The sequence below is a fragment of the Bos grunniens genome, chromosome 13 (genome assembly GCF_055505025.1).
Source record: "Bos grunniens cultivar Pamir isolate PY7600 chromosome 13, Bosgru_T2T1.0, whole genome shotgun sequence".
Classification (NCBI taxonomy): Eukaryota; Metazoa; Chordata; class Mammalia; order Artiodactyla; family Bovidae; genus Bos; species Bos grunniens.
In genome coordinates this window covers 17,222,791-17,236,458 of record NC_141177.1, presented here as the reverse complement: position 1 = coordinate 17,236,458, position 13,668 = coordinate 17,222,791, and the positions used below count along the sequence as shown (strand labels likewise).

General features: G+C 55.5%; 1 protein-coding gene across 7 annotated transcripts in view; it reads left to right on the top strand.

Annotated features, from left to right (window-relative positions):
• The window catches only part of SRC (SRC proto-oncogene, non-receptor tyrosine kinase), a 55,847-nt gene extending 42,568 nt beyond the window's left edge, over positions 1-13,279 (top strand). For all 7 annotated transcript variants that reach the window (XM_086331896.1, XM_086331898.1, XM_086331903.1 and 4 more), the window contains 9 exons: positions 991-1,089; positions 1,261-1,364; positions 3,209-3,358; positions 4,867-5,022; positions 7,112-7,291; positions 8,755-8,831; positions 9,569-9,722; positions 9,879-10,010; positions 10,313-13,279. In XM_086331896.1, coding sequence (XP_086188022.1) covers positions 991-1,089; positions 1,261-1,364; positions 3,209-3,358; positions 4,867-5,022; positions 7,112-7,291; positions 8,755-8,831; positions 9,569-9,722; positions 9,879-10,010; positions 10,313-10,521 — 1,261 coding nt within the window. In that variant the 3' untranslated portion in view covers positions 10,522-13,279. The remainder of the gene's footprint in view (positions 1-990; positions 1,090-1,260; positions 1,365-3,208; positions 3,359-4,866; positions 5,023-7,111; positions 7,292-8,754; positions 8,832-9,568; positions 9,723-9,878; positions 10,011-10,312) is intronic.
• Positions 13,280-13,668: the final 389 nt, after the last annotated feature.

Here is a 13,668-nt window from a genome sequence, read left to right as displayed (position 1 = left end):
CTGCCTCTCTCTCTCTCTCACCACCCCCATCTCTGCCTCTTCTTTCCTGTTGGGCTCTCGCTTTCTCCTCCCTCCTCTGTGTCTCTGGACCCCCGCTCCAGCCAGACCTGGTTCACATTCAGATGGCTGCAAAGGTACTTCTGCCCCTTCCCTGCTCCCCACCAGACCCAGGGGACCCACCCTGCTGGGGGCTTCTCCTGCCCCATCACCCTGTCCCCATCACACTCCCTGCCTCATGGGGAAATCAGTGTAGAAGGGCCCTGGGCACTGGGGCTCTGCCACTTCAGCTCCCTCTGACATGACTCGCTGTGTGACTTTGGGCAAGTCCCAGCCCCCTCTGGCCTCAGTTTCCCCATAGCTGAGTAGGCTGCAGGAGGAGGCCTGTAGTTTTCAGTCATGGAGCCTGGTGGGCGTGACCTGTGATTTGTGACAAAGGCAAGCATTGCTCCAGCTGCAGTGGCAGCTCTGCAGAGAGCGCCTGGATTGTCACCAAGCCCCAAAAGGACCATCCTTTGCCTCCACTCAGGTCTCGCCACTTCCCAGGCTTGGGCTTCAAAATCTCAGGGCTTGGGGAGGTTTTGAAGGTCTGATTCGCCATCCATCTCAGGCAGGAAGCTTCTCCTATTACAACTTGTTTGCTCCCCAGAGACAGGGAGCTCCCTCCCTAAATCCCAAGGCAGGTGCTTGGCATCTTGAGATGGCTTGGGGTATCTGCAGGGCAGCCGATCACTTCCTGTCTCAGGACTCTGCCCCTGTGAGTTCAGGCCTCATCGTCTGAGTCAGCTTTGGCCAGGAGGTTTCTGGGATAGGGAGGGGAGGAGTCCCAGGCCAGCTCAGCTTGGCAAGGGGTGAGTGGCCTGATCTTCGTGTTCCCCTGCACCTCACTCAGCCTCGCGAGCCCCCAGCATAGCACCTCTGAAGACCACACGCCCCGGGGCCCATTGCTGATGGTTTCCTTCTCCTTTGCTCCCTCCCTCTCCCCCTGCTCAGAGAGGGAGACTGGTGGCTGGCCCACTCGCTCAGCACAGGACAGACGGGCTACATCCCCAGCAACTACGTGGCACCCTCTGACTCCATCCAGGCTGAAGAGTGAGTATTGACTCTGGCCTCCTGCTTGCTCACCATCATCGCTACTGGTTCAGAGCTTCTCTCCTGGGCTAGAGTGGAGGGGCTGGCTGCCCCAGCCACATCCCAGGAAGAGGCATGGTGGGTGGGCAGAATCCTGGACCACCAGCACCATCCCCCTCCCTCCCGCCCCAGGTGGTACTTTGGCAAGATCACCAGACGGGAGTCAGAGCGGTTACTGCTCAATGCAGAGAACCCAAGAGGGACCTTCCTAGTGCGAGAAAGCGAGACCACGAAAGGTATGAGTGCTTCTACTGGGAACTGAACCTTTTGTGGGTTATTTGAGCTGGGTATTGAGGAATGAATAGGAGTTTGGTATATGGAGTGGGATGGGAAGAATCCTCCAGCTGGAGAAAAAGCCAGGATCAAGGGCAGGGAGGTACATTTGAAGAGCACTGAATTATCTGGGGTGAGCAAAAGATGCCGCAAAAGGTGCAACAAAAGAGGCCAGTCTCTCTGGCCTCAGGTTGCTCAGATAAGGAATGGACACACATTATCAGGAGGCCTGAGGGTCAAAAAGCCAAAGGCTGTTCCCAAGGAGGGTGCTGATGCAATGGCCCTCTCTCTTCCCTCTCCCCAGGGGCCTCAGGGGCTGGACTGGGTACTGGGACCTGGCTTTGCCCTTCTCCCAGTAGTCTTGGCCTCTGTTTCTCTCCTGTCCTTCCCCTCTGCCAGAGAATGATCACCCCCTTTCTCTCTAGCCCCTCTGCAAGTGGGTTGCAGACTCCATCACCATGGCGACGAAGCTCCTGCTCCTGTGGGCCTGGGGCTCAGTGGGAGATGGGAAAGCAGAGTGTCCATGTCACGTGTGTGCATTTATGAGCAGTCATGTGGCTGTGCCTGCCATGTGGGTCCAGGCGTGTGTGTGTGTGCACCTGGGGTGGTGTTGTCTGTGTAATGCTGTGTGGGAGTGAATTGTTGTGGGTTTGTCCTTGTGCCTGGGGGCCTGGAGAGTGTGAGCCTGTGTGAGCATATGGCCACCGGACACAGGCATGTTTGTGGTGTGTGCACACGTGGTCAGGGCTTGGCTTTAGATTTAGTGCTGTGGCTTCTATAGCACATGGCCTGGGCCATCTGCAGAAAGTCATGGTTGTCCAGTGCAGGCTTTAGAGACCCAGCCACAGGTTCTGTGTGTGTCTGAATTGCTGGGTGGGTGACCCGAAGCTAGCTGCTTTCCCTCTCTGAGCCTCATTTTCCCTTTTTGACACTGGATATTGTAAACCCCACCTGAGGATTGTCCAGAGGTTGTGGGGGCTGAGGGGCCTGGGCTTCTAGAATGATGCCTGTATGCTGTTTACTTAGAAGCGCTTTCTCTGGCCACTGAAGCCTTCTCCCCCACCTCTGGCGCTCAGCCTTTTTCCCTGATGCCACCCCAGGCATCTCTTGGGCTCAGGTTAACAGGCCTGTTGGGCAGAAGGAAACTTTTCAAGCCCAAAGCTTTTCTAGGCTCCAGGGCAACAGGGAGGGGCCACCCGGACTGGCCCAGCTGAGCCTTGGCGCCCTTCAGGCCACGCCCAGTATGTGGTCTCCTGCCCAGGGCAGCCCGGCCTTAGCCAACCACCGGCTCCTGCCTAAGCCTGGAGTCTTCAGGGAGGGGCGGGGCCTGGACACCACTACAGTGGGCAGACCCAGAGAGGAGAGGCAGTTAGGCCAAGGACACACAGCTACCTGGGGCTATTCCTATGAGGCTCCCCACAAACATTTACTGAGCGCCTATTGTGTACCCGGCCTTCTTATATGTGGTCTCACTGAATCTGCCCAGCTGCCTGGGGAGTAGCCTGCTTGTGCAGAGGAGGAAACTAAGGCCCAGAGAGGGCAAGTCACTTGCTTAGGTCACAGAGCTGGGATGCATATCTGGGCTTCACAGGTCAAAGGTGCATGGAAAGATTCCTGAGTCACGTGCCCTTTGTCACTTGATTCTGCCCCAGTGGCCGCCCAGGCGCTGGGTGCTCAGAGACAGGCTGGACCAGACCTGGCTCCGTCTGTGCCTGCCTTCTGTCCCGTGTTGGGTAGGTGTGCTCAGCGCCGCGGCCATGGGCGAGCGGGCGTGGTGGTCACAGCCCCTCTCCGGCCTGTCCTGCAGGCGCCTACTGCCTCTCGGTGTCTGACTTCGACAACGCCAAGGGCCTCAACGTGAAGCACTACAAAATCCGCAAGCTGGACAGCGGAGGCTTCTACATCACCTCCCGCACCCAGTTCAACAGCCTGCAGCAGCTGGTGGCCTACTACTCCAGTGAGTGCCGGCTGGCCTCCAGGCTGCCAGCTGGGCGCAGGGGAGGGAAGGGCCCGGGAGCGGCTGGGAGGTGGGGGTCTCCATCCATACTGCAGACCCTGAGCTGGGGGCTTTGGAGCCAACCAGGTCCAGGACTCCTGTCACCCTGAGGATGAAAGCTCCTGTTCCCCTCCCGCTTCTTCCTTTCCCCTTTTCGCCCTCCTCCCACTCCCCTCCTCCTGTGCCCCTTTTCCCACTCCCCTCCTCCCATGCCCTCCTCCCTGATTTCCCTCTGCCTTCCCCACCCCCTCCCACCCCTCCGTCCTATTTCGCCTCCTCCGAAGCTGCCTGATGAGGAGGGGGCTGCCTGGAGAAGTGAGCCGGGAAGGAGGGGGGCATAGACCGGTGTCATTTGTCCCTGCAGCCTTAGGACCGGTTAGAACCGGTTACCAGGAGACGAGGGGGCGTCTAGATCGATCGCAGCAGAGAGGGGGAGAGCGAGTGGCAGGCGGGGAGCTCACAGGCGCAGGTTGTGGGCGCGGGTTAGGCCATGTGTGCAAGGCTGTGGCCAGTCTGTCTGGATGTCCGGGCTGCCTGGGTGGACTCCAGTGGTGTCCTGGCCTGTGTGCTCCCATGGGACAGTCCTGTGAGGACCTGGGTGTCTGGCATGTGGCCACAGCCTTCACGTGTGGCCTTTCCTGAGAGCGCCAGCCCCTTCTCCTCTGTCAGCTGAGCCTCCTGACTCCTCAAGGATCTGCCGCTGTCCACCTCCATCCCTTTGGCCACCGCTGTATTTATTCTGAACCCGGTTCCCCCAGATCAAAACCCTCCAGGGGTTGGTTACCTTGGAATTTTAGGAGAAAGACCCCCATGTGGCGTCAGGTTTTGGGTGGTCTAAACCCAACTGGCCTCCATGCCTTACGTGGGGCCCTCCTTCCCCTACTCACTCCTTGGCAGCCCTCCCCACCCACCTCGGCCTCCGTTCAGCTCCTCCAACCCACTGGCTTGTTCCTGCCTCAGGGCCTTTGCACATGGATGAGGCAGTGTGCCCTCTACCCCGAGGGCTGTTCCCTAGTTGACCACTCGCCCTCCTGCAAATACAAGCCCAGGTGCCACCTCTTCCAGGAAGCCTCCCAGAATTCCACCCAACCCACCTGCTATTGCATGTACAGCTCTCCTCTGTCACACTTGTGGTCCTGGGAGGTGATATGGGAAAGTTGGGTGCCCCCCTGGACTGGGGGCTCCATGAGGGCAGGCTTCCACTGGCTCCCTGGCACCCCCTTAAAGTCAGATGAATGAACGAATGACTCGGGGAGCAGATGCATGAGGCACTGTGGGCCCGTGTTGGGGGCAGTGCATACACACAGGTATGGACGCCTGGCCTTGAGGGTGTCCTGTGTGGCCCTGAAGCCTGTGTGCATGCAGTGTGTGAGTCTACACACACACACACACACACACACACACCGTGGGACACGGTGACCCTGCGTGGATGCCAGGCCTGAACTCCATTGCCCTGTCTCTGTCTTCAGAACACGCTGACGGCCTCTGCCACCGCCTCACCACTGTGTGCCCCACGTCCAAGCCGCAGACTCAAGGCCTGGCCAAAGATGCCTGGGAGATCCCCCGGGAGTCGCTGCGGCTGGAGGTCAAGCTGGGCCAGGGCTGCTTCGGAGAGGTGTGGATGGGTAAGGCCATGCCCCCGGCTCTCCCGCCCCTGCTTTGTCCCCCTTTGAAAACCAGGCAGATGTCTGTCCCATGTGGCTTCTCCAGGCCCCATGAGTCCCCCAACCTTTGCTTCCACGATCTTATAACCTCTGTGAACTGTGGGTCCTACTCTCAACGTGGAACTCCTCCAGTGGTGGGCAGTAGCAAGCTAGGGCCCCAACAAGCCATGCCTCCAGCTGCCGTGGTACCCGTTTTCTGAGAACTGCTTGGGGCTGGGCATCGTGATTCCCCAGTGACATGCCCTGTGGTCTGGGCCGGGTGGCTTCCCTCTGAGCCTTGATCTTCCCACCTGTAAAATGGGGCTGGGGGGGGGTGGTAATAGGACCCCCTGGGGGATTGAGAGAATGCTTGCCCTACACGTGTCCCCACGTTAACTTCAGCCGTGGGAAGAGAAACCTCAGCTCCTAGATGGAGCTCCGGGAGGTGCAGTCTAGAGGGCTCCTGGCCTGTTAACGATCTCCTGTTTCACTCTGGAGAAATGGCCAAACTGTCCTTGAAAACAAACGCCGTGCAGCCCTGACAAAACCCAGGCCCCCTTCTGCTGACTGGTCTCTGCGGACACCGGTCGCAGAGGTTGTGGTGAGGGAGGCCTGGCCGTTGTGAGCCCGCATATCCCGTGGGGAGATGACCGTGTGCAGTTTTCAAGGCGGTTCCATCTGAGCTCCGGTGTATCACTGCCTCCACTTCCTTCCCATGAGGAAAAGATGATGGAGGAGAGCAGAGGGGCTTCCTGGGAGGCTCACTGCAGGGACAGGGGCCTACAGGCTGGAGGTCAGGCCAGGTCAGGAAAGAGGAGCTGCTGGCTTTGAGCTGGGGAGAGGGGATGGAGATGCAAAGCACAGGCACAAAGAGAGGAACTGATGGGACTTCCCTGGCAGTCCAGTGGCTGAGATTCCATGCTCCCAATGCATGGGCCCAGGTTCAGTCCTTAGTCAGGTAACTAGATCCCACAAGTCACAACTAAGAGTTCACATGCTTCAACAAATATCAAAGATCCCGTGTGCCAAAACTAAGATCTAGTGGTCAAATGCATAAATAAATCTTAAAAAAAGAGAACCCGAGCAAAACGGAGATAGCATCCGCCATTCTGGTGGCTGCAAAACTCATTCCTGGTTTAGCTGTGCGGTGAAATCACTGGAGGAGGCTCTCGCTCCTCCCTGGATGATCCAGACAGACTTATGAAGAGCCTGGTACATATCTCCAGAGGGCCTGTGCTGGAGGACTGCAGACATGGGCCTGAGCCCCAACCCACAGATGGAGGCCCAGAGATAGTGAGGCATGGGCCAAGGCCACTCATCAAAGGATCCTCAGGCCTGGCTGGGACCAAACAGGGATTAAACACACTGGTTTAAAACATAGCTTTCCCTGAGGCATCACAGTTTGAAAAACCAGATAATAAAATGACAGCTGCAGCTGTTAACTGGGTGCTCACAGTGGGCTTAGCAGCCCTGGCAGCCCCATAGATGGATTATAGCATCCCCATTTTCCAGATGAGAAAATCGAGGTTTAGAGGGGCACTGACTCACCTGTGGTCTCACTGCTGACAGTGGGCAGAGGTGGGAGCCAAACTCCTGCCAGTCTGACCTCTGAGTCTTTGTACTCTGTGTAAGGCTTTAATTAATTTTTGGCGAGTGTGGCTTGAGACAGCTTCTTGTTCTGGGGCCTTGTTCTGAGGCCAGCTCTGTCTCACCCCCATCCCCCACCAGTGCACACGCACCAGCTGTGAACACCTAGGCCACCTTTCAGTGTGTCACCCAGAAGGAACATGACCACCCCGAGGAGGGCAGTTGAATTGACTAATGTGCTGCTTTTGGGGACATTTCTAATCATAAGAGTCCTAAGAACAGCTACTGTTTCTTGAGCGTGCCCTGTGAGGAGTGTTCTGCCCATTTTGCTGATGGTGACACTGAGGCTCAGAAAGAGGCTGGGCTTGTCACCTGGCCTGGGAGGTCAGAGCTGACATTGGTACCCAGACAGGCAGATCCTGCATCCCTGTGAGATGGGAATGGGGGTCCTCCCCTGAGGCAACCTGCACACCTGTCCACACAGGTACCTGGAACGGCACCACCAGGGTGGCCATCAAAACCCTGAAGCCTGGTACGATGTCTCCGGAGGCCTTCCTGCAGGAGGCCCAGGTTATGAAGAAACTGAGGCATGAAAAACTCGTGCAGCTGTACGCCGTGGTGTCCGAAGAGCCCATCTACATTGTCACGGAGTACATGAGCAAGGGTGAGGGAAGCCGGGAGGGCCCTGGTGGGGGTCCTTGCAACAGGGCAGGTGGGACGCGCTTCACTTCCCACCACATCTAGAATGAGTGTGTGCCTTTATTTTTTAAAATTTTTATTTATTTATTTATAACATCAAAAACATTTTGTGTTGGGGATGAGCAATGTTGTGACAGTTTCAGGTGAAAGGCAAAGAGATTCAGTCATACGTATGCATGTATCCCTTCTGCCCCGGGCCTCCCTCCCTTGAGCTCTCCCATCCACCTGGTTCCAGGCTGGCACATAACATTGAGCAGAGTACCCTGTTCTATCCAATAGGTCTTTGTCGGTTATCCATCTAAAATATAGCAGTGTGTACATGTCCTTCCCAAAGTCCCTAACTGTCCCTCTCCCCCAGCAACCATAAGTTCGTTTTCTAGGTCTGTGAGTTAGAGTGCATGCCTTTAAAGGTGAAATGCATGAAAAGAATCAACTTCCCACATCCATGGAACATTAAACTGCAGGTTGCCTTTCTCGGTTCATTTTGTTTTTAGTGATGTCCCTCAATGCATCAGTGTCCCCCTGTCTGCTGCTTTTGTAAAGCTGTTTGCCATTTCTAGGGCTGGAAGGAAAATTCCCTGAATCCTCCAAGCTGAGCCACACCTGGGTCAAGTTCCTGGCTTGACTTTTACTTCGTTTTGAAAATAATTATTTTTCAAAATTCCACTTTTGGAGGTATAACTTACATATGATAAAATACACCCTGGTGGTTCAGTGGGTAAGACTTTGCCTTCCAATGCAGAACATGTAGGTTCGATCCCTTGTCAGGGAGCTAAAATCCCACATGCCTCATGGCCAAAAAACCAAAACATAAAACAGAAGCAATATTGTAATAAATTCAATAAAGATTTTAAAAATAGTCCACGTTAAAAAAAAACCTTTGGAAAAAAAACACCCATTTAAAATGTACAGTTCAGTGAGTTTTAATGAATGGATATGCTGTGTATCTCTTAGCATAGTTGAGATAAACATCTCCATCACCCCAGAAAACACCTTTGTATTCCTTTGCAGATAGTATGCTACAGTCCCAAACCCATACAGCCGCTGATGTGCTTTCTGTCTTCATAGATTTCTTTCTTCTAGAACTTCATATATGAAATCTTTTACATCCACGGGTTTTCTTTCTTGTGTATTATCGGTAGTTTCTTCCTTTTTGATTGCTTAGTAGTATTCCATTATAGTATGGCTGTGCCGTTATAGTATGGCTGTACAACAGTTCTGTTCTCCTAGAGGTGAACGTTTGGTTGTTTCCCATCCTGCTTGCCTTTTGAGTGACAAACACAGACTTTATTCAGAGATAGGTTTACATAAAATCTGCTGTATGGTTAAAGCAAGACTGGCTTGCCCCAGTGGACAAGATCTGGGAATCACTGCTTCCTGGCTCAGGGAGGACAGAGTGGGAGCTAGAGCTGCTTTCTCTCTGCCCAGGGAGTTTGCTGGACTTTCTCAAGGGGGAGACAGGCAAGTACCTGCGGCTGCCTCAGCTGGTGGACATGGCTGCACAGGTGAGTCAGCCCCTCCCACCTCCTACATCTGGCCTTGAGCTCTCCCGCCCACCTGGCTCTGCCACATCTGGCCTCTTGAGTGCCCTCTCCAAGAAACTTGCCTTGATTGCCCCCACCCTCACTGATCTCATCCTATGTATTACTGGGACCACTTACAGATGCTGTGAGTGGTGGTTCTGGGCAGTAGAAAGAGCCCTTACCTGGGCATCGGGAGTCACTGACTTGCTATGGGACCTCAGACCTCAGTTTTCTTCTCTGTCAAGTGTCAGTACACTCAACAAACGTGTATTAGTACTTGCTTGTTGCAGGCAGTGCTCAACAGCCACTTTTTACTCCTTATCACAATCAGAGGAGGTAGGATGGCTATTATTCCATTTGACAGATGAGAAAACTGAGGCTCAGAAAGGGGACTTGGGACAACTGGCAGGATCTGGTTCTCATCTGTGTCTCTGGGAGCGTCTGGGGTCTCTTTTTCATGGTCATCCCACTTCCCTGGTTGCATCTTGTCTTGTGCCTCCCCTTTGTCCTATGCTCCCTCCTTAGGCCAGGCACTGGTTCCGCTTTTTGTGCCAACAGGGTTTACTGTAAACTGGTTTCATTGCCTGAAAAACTGGGAAGGGCAGGGCATTTGGTTGGTTGTCCACTCCTGGGGATGACCCCATCCCTGGGGATGTGCCCTGTGATCTGGGAAGGGCACAGGGTGGCCTCTGAATCAGACTCCCGGGTTCTGCCTGCAGATCGCCTCAGGCATGGCTTATGTGGAACGGATGAACTATGTCCACCGAGACCTCCGGGCTGCCAACATCCTGGTTGGAGAGAGCCTCGTATGCAAAGTGGCTGACTTCGGGCTGGCTCGACTCATTGAAGACAACGAATACACAGCCCGGCAAGGTGGGCAGGCTCCCAGCCGATGCTATGTGGCCGTTGGGAGTCACACCCCTTCTCTGAGCCTCAGTTTCTTCCTCTGTCAAGTGGGGACCAGAATGGTGCCCGACAGAGAGGTAGTGATGTTCTCCTGAGCTCCCCCGACCGTTCTTGTTCCTACAGGTGCCAAATTCCCCATCAAGTGGACAGCTCCGGAAGCTGCCCTCTATGGCCGGTTCACCATCAAATCAGACGTGTGGTCCTTTGGGATCCTGCTGACGGAGCTCACAACAAAGGGACGGGTGCCCTACCCTGGTAAGAGAACTCCCCGCCGCCCATCTTTAGTCCTTCTGCCCCTGCCCTGGTGACCCCCCTGCTCAGGAGATCTTGGGCATGTAAAAGCCCCTCCTGGGCTTCAGTTTCCCCGTCTGCATAACAAGGAGGTGACCCTCTGATCCTAGGCTCTGTCATTGTTCAGGGCTCCCAGGCTTGGGGAGGGCCTTACCTATGGTCACAGCCACCCTGCCCCTAAGCAGGAACCCCTCTTTGTTGTCCCCATCAATGTCCCTCTGCTCCACTTGCCTCCCCTAGCGCCTCACGCCTCCCTCTGCCCGCAGGGATGGTGAACCGGGAGGTGCTGGACCAGGTGGAGCGGGGCTACCGGATGCCCTGCCCTCCTGAGTGTCCCGAGTCATTGCATGACCTGATGTGCCAGTGCTGGCGGAAGGACCCGGAGGAACGGCCCACCTTCGAGTACCTGCAGGCCTTCCTGGAGGACTATTTCACGTCCACCGAGCCCCAGTACCAGCCCGGAGAGAACCTATAGGGCGGGGCTACCGGGCCAGACTGCCTTCTCGGCTTGGATCCTGGGCGGGGTGGCCCCTGATGCGGGGTCTTGCCTGCCTCTGCCTGCCCGCGTTCCGTGGAATTGCCAGTGACGAGGCCCCGCCCTCTTCCGTGGTGGGGCGGGGCTTGGGGGCGCCATGGCGGCGGGGCCTAAGGCTGCTGTCCTGGCTCCGCCCACAAACACGCCCCCTCCCTGCGTTCTCTCTTGGAGCTCTGGATGTCTCAGCGGGAGACCCTGAGAAGAAAGGCTGGGGCTGAGGGTGCCCTTTTCTTAGTCTCAGCCCACCCCGTGCACTGGCTCCTTGCCAGTTCCACGCCACCCCAGGTCTGTCTGCAGAGCTGGCCAAAGAGCCTTTCCAAAGAGGAGTGATGGGCCCCTGGCCCCCGGCCTGCCTGCCGCCCTGGCCCATCCGTCCGTTTCTGAATCGCCTGTTTGCGGAAGGCTCCTGGGTCCAGCCCTCTCTGCTGGTGGCTCCCAGGCTGGTGAGGCCTAGCCTGACTTGATGATCGTGGGTGGGGCTGGACACCGTCCTCAAACCCTGCCCTTCTTAGGCTTGAGGAATCCTCAGAGATCATCAATTCCTTGTCCTCGTATTACCTAATGGGACACTGAGTCCAGAGAGAGGATGTGACTTGCCCGAGGCAGCAGAGCACTTCAGGGTTGAGGTGGAACTGGAACCCGGTGCTCCCTCTGTCTTCCTCAGGAACCATTGCAATTGTCCTTGGAGGCATTGTGGACAGACTGGGGTAGCCCAGGGGACAAGGGGCCTGAGAATGGCTCAGAGATAGCAGACACAGTCCTGTTGCCACTGCTCGCTCAGTGGGGCTATTGTCGGGGGAGAAAGTGGAGGTGGATGTGGGGCTGAGCTAGAAATGAAGGGTATAAGGATAGGGAAGCAGGTTTTAATCAGAATGTGGGTGGTTTTTTATCTTTGGCGCTAGCCAATCATGAAAAGGAGCTCACAGGCTCTGGAGGCAATCAAGCAGAAGTAGAAGGAAGATCCAAGTGTTTGTGAGACCCTGGCCTCAGGACGGAACCCCAGGTCCTCCTTCCCCCAGTTTGTCCTGTGTTGTTTCAATGCCTGGCCCCTGCTCTCCTCTCCAAGTTGGCACCCTTAACTCACGAGTAGGGGAGGGAGTGCGTAGGCTGGGGTGAGAGAGGACAGATTGTCTATTGCCACATACCAGGACTGGCTGTGTGACCTCAGGCAGCCCCTGCTGCTTCTCTGGGCTTCAGTGTCTGCCTCCATATGTGGCCATGGCCTCTGCAACTACTCCACTCCTGTCCAGACCTTATGGCCTGGCATCACGTGGTGAGTCCAGCCCGTGGCATCAAGAGACCGTGTTTTGGCCCTTGGGCTATGTGGTGGCTTCTCCCTGGGCCTCATCCTGCCCTTCTTAAATGGGGCAGCTGACAGTTTTGTAGGCATTCTGCCAAGGGCCCCTGTGTGTGTGTATGTGTGTGTGTACACGTGTGTGTTCCTCCTCCATGTGTGTCCATATTTAACATGTAAAAATGTCCCCTACTCTGTCCCCCAGCCATGTACATTTCACCCCCTGCCCCTCATCATAGCAATAACGTTCCTGCTGCCAGGGGTTCTTGAGCCAGCCAGGCCCTGCCAGTGGGGAAGGAGGCCAAGTGGTGCCTGCCTATGAAATTTCAATTTTTCCTTTCATACATGTGTATTACCCAAGTCTTCTCCTGTCTGTCCCAGTCAAAATCTGGGTTCACTCCAGCGTGCTCTCAAATCCCCTTCCAACTGCCCAGCACCCTTTGTATAAGGTATCCTAATACTGTCCTTTTTTTTTTTTTTTTTTTAAGCGAACAGTGTTTTGTAGATTTCAGATGACTATGCAGAGGCCTAGGGGACCCCCGGCTCTGGGCAGGGCCAGGGGGTCCCGCATTCCATGGCCCAGGCCTGGGGTGGGGGAGGGGGGAATTTGGAATTGGTTGTAAATACTTTGCATATTGTCTGATTAAACACAAACAGACCTCAGAGTTTGGCCAGTGGTTTCTTGAGTATCTCTTGTGTGCTGGAGCGTGACAGGGGGTGGGATGGGAGGACAGGCTGTGTCAGAGGAGCCTTTGTGCAGGCAGCACCGGTGGCTGGACGGCTTCAGGTCAGGGAGGGACATAATCAGATTGGAGACCTCTGGAGTGTGGCTGTGTGTGAACATCTGTTCCTGCGTTTGGGGAGTGACCATGCCTGGCAGCAACCTTGCTTGTGTCTGGGTGAAGCCCAGGACTCTCCAAGTGTGAGCAGTTGAGGACTCAGATGAATCCCAGGGACGGGGGAGCCCGGTTGGCTGCTGTCTATGGGGTCGCACAGGGTCAGACACGACTGAAGTGACTTAGCAGTAGCAGTAGCATGCCCTGGGTGGATGGTGGCAGTTGACACTCGGGGCCCTATGGGGCTGTCATGCCCTTGTGGAGTTGTGGATGTCCCCAGGGGGAGCTGTGGCTGTGTGTGTGCTGTGTGTTTCCCAGGAGTGCCTGGGAGGGTGGGGGTGGTGAGACTGGGTCAGCAAAAGCCCTGGGTATTCTGGAGAAAACTCCAAAGACTCCTCCTTTGTTCCCTTGTCCCCTCCACCAGGGCACACGGCCCCGGGAAATTCATTTGCAACAGTCTATAGGAAGAAATGTATTTTTTATCAGATCACACACCTATCCATGTGAGTTACCTCTGGCCTAATGACACTGTTTAATCTGTTTAATTAAAAACAGATTTCAAAATCGGGATGTTTCTCTGTTTGCTGTTATGTTCACAAGCCAAACACTACAATGTCCAGATCTTAATGGACATCTGGAGATTCCATGGGTGTGCATGTGTCTTGGAAGCAGAGGTAGGAGCATGGGAGTGAGTGTGCGCTCCTGGGAGTGTCTTTGTGCTCACGTGGGTACACCTGTGGGCCTGTGTGCTCATGAACGCCTGTGGTGGTGTGTGGACATGTGTCCAGGTGGCCTGTGAGTCTGGGCTCCTGGGGTTGTGTGCGCAAATGTGTGAACCTGCTTTTTTCCAGCTGTGAGGATGTGATTTGTGAGTACTGCGTGGATACCACTTCAGGAGGTTCTGCCTCAATCTGTGGGCTACTGGGGCCAGGACCCCGAATTGAATGACGGGGCTTC